The sequence below is a fragment of the Dendropsophus ebraccatus genome, chromosome 4, assembly GCF_027789765.1.
Source record: "Dendropsophus ebraccatus isolate aDenEbr1 chromosome 4, aDenEbr1.pat, whole genome shotgun sequence".
Classification (NCBI taxonomy): domain Eukaryota; kingdom Metazoa; phylum Chordata; class Amphibia; order Anura; family Hylidae; genus Dendropsophus; species Dendropsophus ebraccatus.
The window spans coordinates 30,058,570-30,072,344 of NC_091457.1; the positions used below are offsets into that span (position 1 = coordinate 30,058,570).

General features: G+C 44.6%; 1 protein-coding gene across 6 annotated transcripts in view; it reads left to right on the plus strand.

The window, feature by feature from the left end:
- The window catches only part of MUS81 (MUS81 structure-specific endonuclease subunit), an 84,302-nt gene that overhangs the window by 68,499 nt on the left and 2,028 nt on the right, over nt 1–13,775 (plus strand). For all 6 annotated transcript variants that reach the window (XM_069965402.1, XM_069965399.1, XM_069965400.1 and 3 more), the window contains 8 exons: nt 3,151–3,297; nt 3,901–4,028; nt 4,579–4,691; nt 7,051–7,167; nt 8,674–8,769; nt 9,527–9,652; nt 10,368–10,471; nt 13,069–13,152. In XM_069965402.1, coding sequence (XP_069821503.1) covers nt 3,151–3,297; nt 3,901–4,028; nt 4,579–4,691; nt 7,051–7,167; nt 8,674–8,769; nt 9,527–9,652; nt 10,368–10,471; nt 13,069–13,152 — 915 coding nt within the window. The remainder of the gene's footprint in view (nt 1–3,150; nt 3,298–3,900; nt 4,029–4,578; nt 4,692–7,050; nt 7,168–8,673; nt 8,770–9,526; nt 9,653–10,367; nt 10,472–13,068; nt 13,153–13,775) is intronic.

Consider the following 13,775-nt stretch of genomic DNA (forward strand, 5'->3'; position numbering starts at 1 on the left):
TTTGGGCCAAGGTGTGTCGAGAGAGGTCCTGTAGGATAAGCAGTTGCGCCCCCCTGTAGGAAACATTGCGTCGGCGTCGGGCTCTCAGAAGGATCTCTTCTTTAGTAGAGTAAAAGTGGACGCGGCATATGACATCCCTAGGTCTTTGGCTGTCTCGGCTAGGGGGCCGTAGTGCCCTGTGCGCCCTGTCTATCTCGATGTGCGTGTTAGGTGGTTGCTCCAGGAGGTCATTGAAGATGGTAGACAGCACTGCAAATAAATCAGAGGGAGGCACAGATTCTGGGAGGCCTCGGATCCTGAGATTATTGCGCCTGTTGCGGTTCTCAATATCGTCCATGTGTTGTTGCAGGACAAACAGCTGATCAGAGTGTAATTGCACATCATGCTGGAGGGCTAGCAGGGTTGTGGAGGTAGTCTCCTGCGCAGTTTCCAATACATCTACTTTAGATGAGACCGTGGAGAGTTCAGCACGAAATTGCGCAAATTCATGTTTACATTCATCTAGCAATTGCTTGGCCAGGGTGGAAATGTCGGTTTTAGTAGGAAGGGACTGGGTAAGAGCCCTGAGATCCGCCAGGGATACCGGCCTATTGTCATCCACTACGGAAGGGCGGCTGGCAGTCAGTGGAAATGGCAAGTCAGGGGCCCCAGAGGTCGCAGATGGGGAGCAAACCCTGAAAATAGGGGGGGTGCCCTCCAGGGAGGGGGGAATGTCCGGCAGCCTCCTAGGTGATAACATTCGGCCGTGAGGTGAGACAGCAGTGGCCGGTGCATGGATAAGGGCCACCGTGTGGGTCACAGCTGCCGTGGTATGGGGAGGCGAGCTGCTCCAGGAGGATCCCGTGGACCAGTGGGATGAGGAGGCCGGAGAAAGCCCCCCCCTGCAAAGGTTGGGGCAGGAGCAGGGGGTCCCCCATCTGAACTTGGGCAGGTGGTGGGGGCGCAAACCACGGATTATGCACCGCACCGCCGTCCCATGGTGCTGTTAGGGGGTTGAGGCCTGGTGCGGCTGTAGGCGGCAAGGCCGCAGTAGTGGTAGTAGGCCCAATGGGGGGGTCGGCCTGGGAGCGGCGCTGTGGTAGTGCCACAGATAGGGGGGCACAGTGCGGGGCCTCCGATGCGGGAGGGGGTACCTGCTGGGCACTCTGATCAGTGTCCTCTTGCTGCCGCCGCTCCTCCGGCTCGTTCCGGGTCCTCTGCACGCCGCTCGGCTCAGAGTCAAGATGGCCGACGGAGGTCCCGCCGGGCCGCGTGTGCAGCTGCAAGGCGACCGCGGCAGTCGTCTCCGGCAGCTGCAGGGATGTGCCGGTGCCAGCGGAGGACCTCGGTAGGTGACGGGGCTCCAGTGCGGCCACAGATGACCTTGTGCGGGCTGCTGTGGGGTGGTCGGGCGTCTCGGCCGCATGGCGGCGGCCATCTTCAGCGTCCTGCAGCTCCGTGCCTGCTTTGGGTGCCGGCGTCTCCGGGCGGGCAAAATACGCCCCGATATCCCCCTGAGGGGGTGTAGAGCGGGTCAGAGAGTGTCCCCTGTTCTTTTTGGCGGTCTTCCCCATGGTGAAGAAGGCCGATGCCTGTGGATTGCAGTCTGGGTCTGGAGGAGCTCAGGCTGAAGCGTCCTCACACGGCCATAGTTGGTCACGCCCCCCATAAGTGTATTTTATTAAGAGCTTTCGGGAGCCTATCCCCCTTCATCAGACACGATGTTATACAAAAACTGAATTCACAGACGTATATACACACTAGACAGATCATCAAAAGACTTTAGAAACTTTAAAAATAAGAGAAGGGTCTGCTATTTACAACAGGTCAACAAACTAAAGCTTTTGAGCTGTGACAGGGGGAATTTTAAGCTCTTGCTGTGATCTGTTTGCTATGAAATGGTAATAAATGTTTTTCATAGCTAGAACAGGTCACACACAGGCCTACATGAAGCTGGCATGAATATTGAGCCCATGTTGCAAAGTTTGACATTTTTGTATCATTTTTGTAGTTTAAATGCCCATTTCTTTCTTTCCATTTGTATCTTGAAATATCCCATTATGATTTATGTAGTTCTCTCTGGAGAAATGTGAAATTTTTCGGTTGGGGTCTTTAGAGCAGTGCAGACAATGATTTGTCGCAGGTTGGGTGGTTGCCGAAAATAAAACAGTCCCCCCTCCTCTTTCGGTAACTACCCAGACTGCTACAAATCATTGTCCGCAGTGCTCTGAAGGCCCCAGCTGCAAATGGCGCCTCACACTGCCTACAAAACAGGTGCAAGACCTCATACACATCCATACCACTATAAGTGTACCTGTCCCAGTCACAGTAAAATCAAGGGAACATTTTCCTGTAGATCTTCCAATGTAGTGTATGTGATTATGTATATGTAGTGTCCCACAGCAAGCCTCTATGTGGGTAAACAGGGCAGAGACTAAAGGCCCTATTACACCAAGCGATTATTGGCCATATTTGGACGATTATCGGCCGTTATGAGCGATAATCGCTTGGTGTAATAGGTAGTGTTAACATGTTGAAAAAAACAGTGATAATAGCAACAGTCTGCTGACCGTTGCCCCATGTAATAGAAGTGGCAGCAGCAGACGGCCGCTATCTCCTATGGGCCACCCGGGCCACAATCCATCAAGGATCGTCCAGGCAGCTCCCCACAATCCCCACCTCCTCCTCCCCGCTCGCTGTCGGCACGTGTAATAGCAACAACAGCAAGCAGGGAACAAGGAGCAAGCGAATGCTGATCTGACAGGTCGGCACTCGCTTGCTCCTTTAATATCGGCCTGTGTACAATCAAAAATACTTAGCCTCTGAAATGTATCGCCTGATTTCTTCAATCCTCTGTTACATTCATGTAAATCAGTTTGTAGTCTATCCATAAATGTACTCGTCTTGAAAATTGGTAAACGTGCTGCAGATTGTAGTTCAATTCTGTATGAAGGACACTATCGGTACTTCCAGAGGCGTAACAGGAAGTTTCTTGGCTGCCCACTGTACTGTTTCATGATCTCTGTGTCATCTTATGTTACAGAAGGACCCATCAGTCCCCCAGGCTCTAAGGACCAAGAGCCACCCTCCATAACCGCCCCCCTAAACTCTGCCAATGTGTTTTCCTATTCTGTCTACCAAGTCTTATGAGATCTTCCTTTTTGGTTGCAGAGCTCCCCCACATAAACCTGTCCCCCATACCTTCTCATCAGTCAGCAAAAGACAAGATCTTAGCTCATATAACCATGTGCCGGATTTTACTCTGCGTCCAGGGCAGTTCAATGTGATACTTTGTGTTGACTTCATTGAAACCACAGGGTAAGGCCTTGAGAACATTTATACTGTGTATATTTGCTACGAGTTATAATGATAAGCCTCAGTGACTTAACTCTGCTCTACTTATCTGGCTAACCAGAAATATATCTTGTTTTATCTGATTTGAGCCATACAGCAAGGAGTAAAAAGTAAATGTAAGTTTTAAATGTAAGTTAAGACCACCTGCGTTGTAGTTTATGGCACGTGAGCATTGTGCAGCTCCCATAAACGTTAATGAAAAAACCTGCACATAGCTGGAGTAGGGATCAGGAGGTCAAGGGATATGTGGGGTCCTAGAGGTGGACCCACCCACCCACATGTTTTGGATATCCCATAAATATCATATGGGGACACCCCTTAAAATGAGCAATGAGTTATACCTAGTGCAGTGGCAATGCTTGACACCAGTCTTTCTTTGTTGCTCTCTCATTGTCTGTGTCTTGTCTCCCTCTTCAGGCCTGTACTGGTATAGGGGTAGTAGGTATAACTAGTTTACTCAAAGGGCTCCTTTTCAGGTTGCCTAGAGGGAATGTAATATTGTGACATATGGTCTTTAACTTGCAGTTATAGTTAACAGCAAAAGTCATTCCCTATCCACTTTTTCAGGGGTGCAGCGCATAGAAAACAAGAACTGGTTTCAGAACTGAAGAGAAATGGAGTCAGCTTTGATGTACGCAAGCTACACATTGGAGACTTTATGTGGGTAGCACAAGAGAAAGTGCAACCAGTGCCAGGTTAGTGGTCTCTGGTGATGAAAATGTGAAAAAAAAAAATATATATATAATATATATATATATAATATATATATATATATATATATATATATATATATATATATATATATATATATATATATATATATATATATGTGTATATATGTATGTATGTATGTATTGAGAAAAAAAAATTGGGGGTTGATACCAACACTGGATTGGTTTTAAATGGGCATTGTCACAGGGACATGTAAAGAGTTTTAATTGGTGGGCATCTCACTCAGTCAGGAGAATTAGCTAGGCAAAGTGCTCGGCAGTTCATTTCACAGCATTCTCTATCTAGGTGGCTCCAATGTAAGTCTATGGGGCTGCTGGACAGAGATGATTGACAGCAGGAAAGTGTGCGCTGCTCCCCTCTCAGTCCCCTCATCCCGAACTTCAAAATTATTGACATGTTTTCTTTTGCTGACAAATATGCTTTAATATTGAACTGTATTGCTCCTCTATTTAAGTTGGTCGAGCTATATCTGCATTGTATATGGGGATTACAAATATATATATTTTTTTACAGGACAGCTACGAATTCCACAAGCGCGAGAGCTAGCGCTGGATTATGTCATTGAGAGAAAGAGAATGGACGACCTTTGTGGAAGTATTATAGATGGCCGCTTTAGAGAACAAAAGGCAAGTTGTATTATGGATTTAGTTTGCACGATTCTGCTAGGTATGGAGACACATCGCTACGGCACCTTGAAAAACCCTGATGAATGTATGTTTTTCTATCAAATGTTAGACATAACTACTATTGAGAAATTTCACTTTGGTTCTTCAGTTCTATCAATGTATAATATGTCAGTATGTCAGAGATTTTCTTGGTTTGTTTCCACTGGCGTGCTGTTTTTTTGTGGGGGTTTTTTTGTTTTGTTTTGTTTTGTTTTTACGGGAGAAGCCCCCTCCCTCAGACTAGGTGTTAGGTCATCAGATTCTTTCTGGCTTTGGCTTCTATACGGCAGTAGGAAAACTACCTTGCCTGCTTCTAGGTTCATGATTTAGTTTGTCTACCTCCACCCTTTTTTATTGAATGGCTCATTTGTTGTAATATATACAGCAGCAGCACAGTTATGTATGAAGAAAGCATTGCAGGTAGGACTATAAAGTTAGAGAGGTTGTAACAAAACGCAGTTGCTGTGACCAGATATTTCAGCGGCATCCTGATCCCTTAGTACATCTTTTAACCACAATGAATACATTGGACCCTCTCAATCTCCTGATCTTCCTCTCTCGCTGACCTCTGCCGAGGGCCTACATACCAGGGCTGTGGAGTTGGTAAGCCGCAGCTCTGACTCCAACTCCGACTCTGACTCCTGAATTTTATCAGGTCTGACTCCCCAACTCCTGCTCCTTCATAAATGGCCAGTCATATACCAGGAGAGTTATTTATCACACTGGCTCAGCAGCTTCTCCCTACATGATCCTGGGGCGATTTCTAAAGGAATGAGAAAAGATATAAAGCAGATTCTCCTGTGTGTGCAGTGGATGCAGCCAGTCTCCAGCCTCCATGTCCTGAACTACTCACAACTAGACTAGATGGAGCAGGTGGTCTTTTCTGCTTACAATCTTCTATGTTTCTAACTAAATATTTACCATACACACAGAAACACTGCTAACAATGCCAAATACCTGTAATATAGAGGTCCGTCATAGTGATATAGAGGGGTCACTGTGGGTGTGGGGGCACACCATAGCGCGGGCACGCGCACACACACACACACACACACACACACACACACACCCTGCTGAAGCCATAGTATATATACACACACACACACACACACACATATACACAGCCTTCTACAGCCATAGCATACACACTTACACAGCCTGCTGCAGCCATAGCACGCACACACACACACACACACACACACACACAAAGCTTGCTGCAGCCATAGTGCACACACATACACAGCCTGCTGCAGCCATAGCATACACACACACATACAGCCTGCTGCAGCCATAGCACACACACACAGCCTGCTGCAGCCATAGCATACACACACAGCTGCAGCCATAGAACAGGACTGAGGTTACTGCTACACTACTTATGTCTTCTCCTCCTTCTCCTCTTTATTAAACAGGATATCTTCATATTACACTGCTGCTCATATACAGTCATCCAGCATCCAGGATGTGAACAGCACAGATCTCGCCCCCCACAAGCCTGCTGCAGCCATAGCACACACACACACAGCCTGTCGCAGCCATAACATACACACACACAGCCTGCTGCAGCCATTGCGCACACACACAGCCTGCTGCAGCCATAACACACACACACAGCCTGCTGCAGCCATAGCGCACGCACACACACACACACACACACACAAACAGCCTGCTGCAGCCATAGCATACACACACACAGCTGCAGCCATAGAACAGGACTGAGGTTACTGCTACACTACTTCTGTCTTCTCCTCTGCTACACTACTTCTGTCTTCTCCTCTTCCTCTATATTACACAGGATATCTTCATATTACACTGCAGCTCATATACAGTCATCCAGCATCCAGGAAGAGAACAGCACAGATCTCCCCCCACACAATGGACTCTTCCAGCTCAGAAACAAACTGCCAAATAGTAACCGACAACTTTTCTTTGACCACCCTTATCTAATAGGGCCAGTGTCCTATTAGAATGTTGCTCATAATATATATTCATATCAAAACTCAAAGATTTTTTTTAAAGCTGGAGTCGAAGTCGGTACATTTTTTTCCGACTCCAACTCCACAGCCCTGCTGCATGCACAAGAGATATTTAGGTAGTCCTGTTAAATCAGGGGGGTCGGCTAGAATTTCAGTAATGTGTAAGGGGACCTAAACTAATAAACATTTGAATAACTATTGTAGGTGCTTCTCCATCTAAGAAGTGTTTGTTTCCATGGGACTGTACTGAAATGTTCATAGCGGCATGTTATTACCCAGTAGGTATATAGTTGTAATCCAACAGTAAGTAATCTAGTAGGTATACTTGTTTTCATGTTTTGTAGTTCCGGCTGAAAAGGTGTGGTCTGCGTCGCCCAATCTATCTGGTAGAGGATTATGGGTCAGCACAACACCTAAGTATCCCTGAAAGCACCTTGCAGCAAGCCATAGTGAATACACAGGTAATGCAAACAGTACAGTATCTGATTTGTTTCTCATATGTATTATTATGCTAATGTCAATATTCCAACTATTAGGATTGTCAGGCTGCGGCTTACTAGCCGAAATTCACAAATGCTTGAGAGGTTTGCTTGTAACAAATGATAACAACTTCTACTGTTAAACACTGGGCACAGGTTATCTACACTCACCGGCCACTTTATTAGGTACACCATGCTAGTAACGGGTTGGACCCCCTTTTGCCTTCAGAACTGTTTCAATTCTTCGTGGCATAGATTCAACAAGGTGCTGGAAGCATTCCTCACAGATTTTGGTACATATTGACATGATGGCATCACACAGTTGCCGCAGATTTGTCGGCTGCACATCCATGATGCAAATCTCCCTTTCCACCACATCCCAAAGACGCTCTATTGGATTGAGATCTGGTGACTGTGGAGGCCATTGGAGTACAGTGAACTCATTGTCATGTTCAAGAAACATTATCCTGCTGAAAGTAGCCATCAGATGTTGGGTACATTGTGGTCATAAAGGGATGGATATGGTCATCAACAATACTCAGGTAGGCTGTGGCGTTGCAACGATGCTCAATTGGTACCAAGGGGCCCAAAGAGTGCCGAGAAAATATTCCCCACACCATGACACCACCACCACCAGCCTGAACCGTTGATACAAGGCAGGATGGATCCATGCTTTCATGTTGTTGACTCCAAATTCTGACCCTACCATCTGAATGTCGCAGCAGAAATCGAGACTCATCAGACCAGGCAACGTTTTTCCAATCTTCTACTGTCCAATTTCGATGAGCTTGTGCAAATTGTAGCCTCAGTTTCCTGTTCTTAGCTGAAAGGAGTGGCACCCGGTGTGGTCTTCTGCTGCTGTAGCCCATCTGCCTCAAAGTTGGACGTACTGTGCGTTCAGAGATGCTCTTCTGCCTACCTTGGTTGTAACGGTTGGCTATTTGAGTCACTGTTGCCTTTCTATCAGCTCGAACCAGTCTGCCCATTCTCCTCTGACCTCTGGCATCAACAAGGCATTTCCGCCCACAGAACTGCCGCTCACTGGAAGTTATTTCTTTTTCGGACCATTCTCTGTAAACCCTAGATGGTTGTGAGTGAAAATCCCAGTAGATCAGCAGTTTCTGAAATACTCAGACCAGCCCTTCTGGCACCAACAACCATGCCACGTTCAAAGGCACTCAAATCACCTTTCTTCCCCATACTGATGCTCGGTTTGAACTGCAGGAGATTGTCTTGACCATGTCTACATGCCTAAATGCACTGAGTTGCCGCCATGTAATTGGCTGATTAGAAATTAAGTGGTAACGTGCAGTTGGACAGGTGTACCTAATAAAGTGGCCGGTGAGTGTATAATAAACACACAGTACTGTGTCTCCATATGTTACATATCTCCGCACTATCATTAATAGCACTTGTATCTAACACTCAGCAGCTGCTTACTTATCGAAGATAATCACAGTAATGGACCATCATTTATCATTGTTTTAGGTTGTAGATGGATTCTTTGTCAAGCGAACCAAAGATGTACGGGAGTCTGCAGCATACCTGACCATAATGACCCGGCATTTGCAGGCAATGTACTCTGTAAGGGTTAAGATTCAATACTATCTATTTACTTCTCTGCCTTTGGCCCATGAAACTGATTGTTAGGCTATTTTTGCTCAGTATTTTGCAACCAAAACCAGGAGTGGATAGAAAACACAGAAAGGCTATGTTCACACACTGTTGAAATTGAGTGGATGGCCGTTATTTAATGCAAATAATTGCTGTTATTTTAAAACAACGTCCATTATGTTAAAAGAACAGCAATTTGCCATTATCAGCGGCCATCCACTCATTTTCAACAGTGTGTGAACGTAGCTTTTCTGTGTTTTCACTCCACTCATGGTTTTGGTTGCAAAATACTGACCAAAAATACTGTGTGGAAACATCTTATATGGAGGGATCGAAGACTCCCTACTTAAATGGACTCTTTAGCCATCTAATTGAAAACCTTTTGTACATGTGTTTTTTTCTGCCTACCCTTAACTAGGCCCTTTGTAACATGAGCATATTTTGCATCAGTATTATATCCATTTTTGCAAACTAAGACATTGCTGTACAGAAGTACAGATGCAATATTAATGCCATACTGATGCCATTTCATCCATATTTCAGATGTTTGAATATATGCTAATACTCTGAGAAATAGGCCTACAGCTATTATTCCAAAGAAACATAGTACATATAATCCTATGTGAACTGCTGGTATTTAAAAGGACACTAAAATAAATAAATTGCGATATATATTTGAGGCACCCATCAATAAAAAAATAAATATATTTAACTGGAATTCTTACAGAACAAGACTTTGCTGAGCTGCACCAAGGAGGAAGCCAATAAATGTGACCGTACCTTTCAGCATGATGACCAGAGTTGTATCCTTATAGAGTTCAAGGATTTCAATGAGGGAGCTATGAAGAATAAGGTAAAGCCCTGCAAGCTGCACACAAGTGTATCACCACCTTAGGGGACATTCTCACGTTCTGTCCACAGAAGATACGGAGCAGAGTATTGAGCTCCTGCAATCACGATTCATTATGATGCCGGGAGCTCCGAATCCGTTTAAATTTTCATGTTACAGTAGTGATAGAGCCACGTGGCTGTGTCAGTACAGTAGCAGAAAGATTTAAACTAATTCAGAGCTTCACTCTGTTCCATAGCACATCTTCTGTATTAACCAACTGTGCACGGGACATGGGAATTAGGTCTTACTGAGAACACCGGCCCAGATTTATTAAGCTTGATTTGCCCTAAAAAGTGCTAAATATTGGTGCTTTGTGTTTAGACAAACAATAAATAAGTCTTAGGTTTGTGAGTCTTTTTTTCATCCATGATATGGAATATCCATGGACTAATTTTAGTTAAGGCCAGTGCCAGGGGGAAATCTGTAGCACTGATATTTGTGTCCTAAGATGCCATTGCTGCATATTGTAGTTTGTTTATTTCTTTCTAGTGAACATGGGCTCTTGTGCACAAAAATATTATGTATTTTAAAATTCTTGTACCTCTTTATCTGTTAGACCAAAAGACTTGTATAAATAGGTCTCAAGATTACAAGTAATAACCAGAGTATCTTATTAAGCTGCATTTCCACTTATTCCTCCTTGTTTGACCTGCTCATTCCTTTATATCAATTACAGGCACAAACTGTGAGAGAAGTGTTTGCACGACAGCTGATGCAGATAAGTGGGGTTAGTGGTGAGAAGGCGGCAGCTGTCCTTGAAAAATACAGTACCCCAGCAAGGTAGTGAACAGCCCCCCCTCCCCCAAACTATGTCTTTACTGAACTCTCTTACCTTTGTGTGAACGTTTCCATTCTTTATTTAGTTTAGTAAAATGGTAAAGCTGCAAATATAGTAGCATATTAGTGTTGTCTTGGAGGACTGTGAGTAGTTACAGCTGTACCTGACACCTTGTAATAAAGGCAAAATCTGTACAATGAATTAAAGAAAATATAGACCTATTAATTGCTGCTGGAGAGAGATCAGCAAACCTTGGTAGTGTTGCACAGAGCTACGTAGGCTATGCTTGGTGCCTTATAACTGATATTTAGGGGTCCTACATGCTCTGACCTTTGGTTTTTGTGCATTAATATATTTGAAAAATTTTGGGGGGTTTCTTTTGCTATCTATGGCTACCTGCCTTTCATTGTGAATTTTTGCTGCTTTTATTACATTGTTACAGGTTTTGTTGACTACTTTGTAATGTTTAACCCTTTAAGGACCGGGCTAACTTTCTTTTTTGTGTTTTCGTTTTTTCCTCCTTGTGCTTAAAAGGCCATAGCACTTGCATTTTTACACCTACAGACCCACATTAGCCCTTTTTTTTGCGTCACTAATTGTACTTCGCAATGAAAGGCTGAATTTTTCCATAAAATATGCTGCGAAACCAGAAAAAAATTATATATGCAGTGAAATTGAAAAAAAAAAAACGCAATTATTGTTCTTTGGGGGGGCTTCATCTTTACGCCGTGTGTCTTATGGAAAAACTTACTTGTTATATATGCTCCTAAAGTCGTTACGATTAAAACGATATATAACATGTATAACTTATCTAATGGCCTTTAAAAAATTAAAACCATTGTTAACAAATATACGTTCCTTAAAATCGCTCCATTCCCAGGCTTATAGCGCTTTTATCCTTTGGCCTATGGGGCTTAGTGAGGTGTCATTTTTTGCGCCATGATGTTTACTTTCTATCGGTACCTTGATTGCGCATATGCGACTTTTTGATCGCTTTTTATTACAATTTTTCTGGATTTGATGCGACCGAAAATGCGCAATTTTGCACTTTGGGATTTTTTTGCGCTTACGCCATTTACCATGCGAGATCAGTAATGTGATTAATTAATAGTTCGGGCGATTACGCACGCGGCGATAGCAAACATGTTTATTTATTTATTTATTTGTAAAATGGGAAAAGGGGGGTGATTCAGACTTTTATTAGTGGAGGGGATTTTTTATTAATAAAAACACTTTTTTTTACTTTCCCTTACAGTAATATGAAGCCCCCTGGGGGACTTCTATATACACAGAACTGATCTCCCATTGAGATCAATCCTGTGTATATAATAGAGCAATAATCCATCAGATCGGTGCTCTATTATAATGGTCTGCTGCAGACCATCTAAATAGATTACCGAGCCGGGAACAGCGTCGGAGCGACGCTGAGCCCCGGCCGGCTGAGTACAACGGATCTACCCGCCGCGATCGCATCGCGCGGGGGAAGATCCCCCACTAGACACCAGGGAGAGGGGCCACATTCACTGTTCAAATGCAGCTGTCAGCTTTGACAGCTGCATTTGAATCGTTAATTAGCCGGCCACGGCGATCGGCCGCGCCGGCTAATACACGCGGTCCCTGGCTGCACATAGCAACCGGGGACCGCGCGCTGCAGAGAGGGCTCACGCCGGGAGCTGACCCCTCTGATTTGTATTTTTTGAATGCCCCTTTTTGCCCCTTCTAACCTCGGTTGTAAGCCATGTGGGATTGGATTTTAACCGTTTATATTTGTTACCCATAGGAATATATTTGGCAGTACAGTTATTTAATGTGGATTTGAAGATTTCCCATTTATTATCAGTATCAGTATGTGACAGCAGCCGCTCCCAGTCTATGCCCTGAAGTTCAGCCCTTAACCCAGGAAAATTGGCCCTTTTAAAATTAAGAATTTTTGCCCTACCAACATGTTTTTCTTTTCTACACTTTAAGCTATTCATTGGATTAGGCTAAGTTAACACATAGGGGGACATTTATGAAATGTACACCTGAGGCGTACGCCAGCGAGAAGGTGTAGATTCGCCCTTTCACCCTGGCGTATGCCCTACTCGCCTGATGGGCGGGCTTGCGGTGCTTGGGGGCCGCGACAAGGCGGGGAGGAGGCCCCCCTAAGCACCGCCATTTATCCCGCGCCTCATTTATCATGATTTACGCTCGCAGATGTAAATCATGATCCAAATCTACACCTGCTGGAATCAGGTGTAGATTTAGTACGCCGGGCGCAGGTTCGGGCACCCAGCTGGCCGGATTCACTAAGAGGAGTGCGCCCTGCCGGGGAAAAGGGGGCGGGGCCTAATATAAGCCCGGCATACTTGTACGCCAGTCTTCATAAATCCCCCCCATAGTGTTTAATTATCATCAGTTAGCACTAGTTTGCCGCGAATTGCGTCTGTGTGAATATAGCCTAACATTTCAGCTGTTTACAGAACTAGGCTTTTATACTGGCAAACTAGGCAACTAATCTGCACAGTATATAGATAGAGAGGTTTTTTTTATCACTTCATTGCACACTAGTTCATGTGATGCAGGCTCGGTGATCCTTCTGACTTTCTTTTACCAACAGCTTGCTTTCTGCATATGAATGTTGTACATCCACCGAGGAGAAGGAGAAGCTTTTGTCCAATGTGAAATGTGGGAAGCTGCAGAGGTATGTCCTGCTTTATGGGCACTGTAAACACACTAATAATATTCACATGGGCACAAGTGGGTGACATGTCACTACTATGTCACTAGTGCCTATGTATATAGCGATTTATCTGTCACCTGTGAAACAAGTAGGAGTGGGCTGTTGAAAGACTAGTAAGTCGTTGCAGAGCTTACACAGTCCAATCCAAAGTCAGTGGCAGTACTCACCATTTCGCTAAATGTATTCTTTATTGACGTAAGTTACAGATGTGCAGGGATAGAGAATAGCTAACTTGTCCCCAGGCCTGTATATTTCTGATGACGTTCTTCAGTACAGTATGAACACATTCTAAGGCTGCCTTCTGAGTAACCTGTCACCTGCTGAAGATGGAACAAGTCAGCAGATTAACCCCTGTGTTCTACAGTTTGCAGCTTTCTTGTGTAATGTTATCTTGGTTTCTAGGTCCTCACACAAGAAAGGGGGGTTCTGTTTCAGACAAGGGTTAGCCTCATTCATCATTCATTGGGATCCAGCCAGCAACCTATCTGCCCAACGCAGAATCTGCTGGTTACCTGTCAAAGAAGTGACATGCCACTGCTTTTCTTTATTCCAAGTACACATTGAATAAAAAAATAAATCTATGC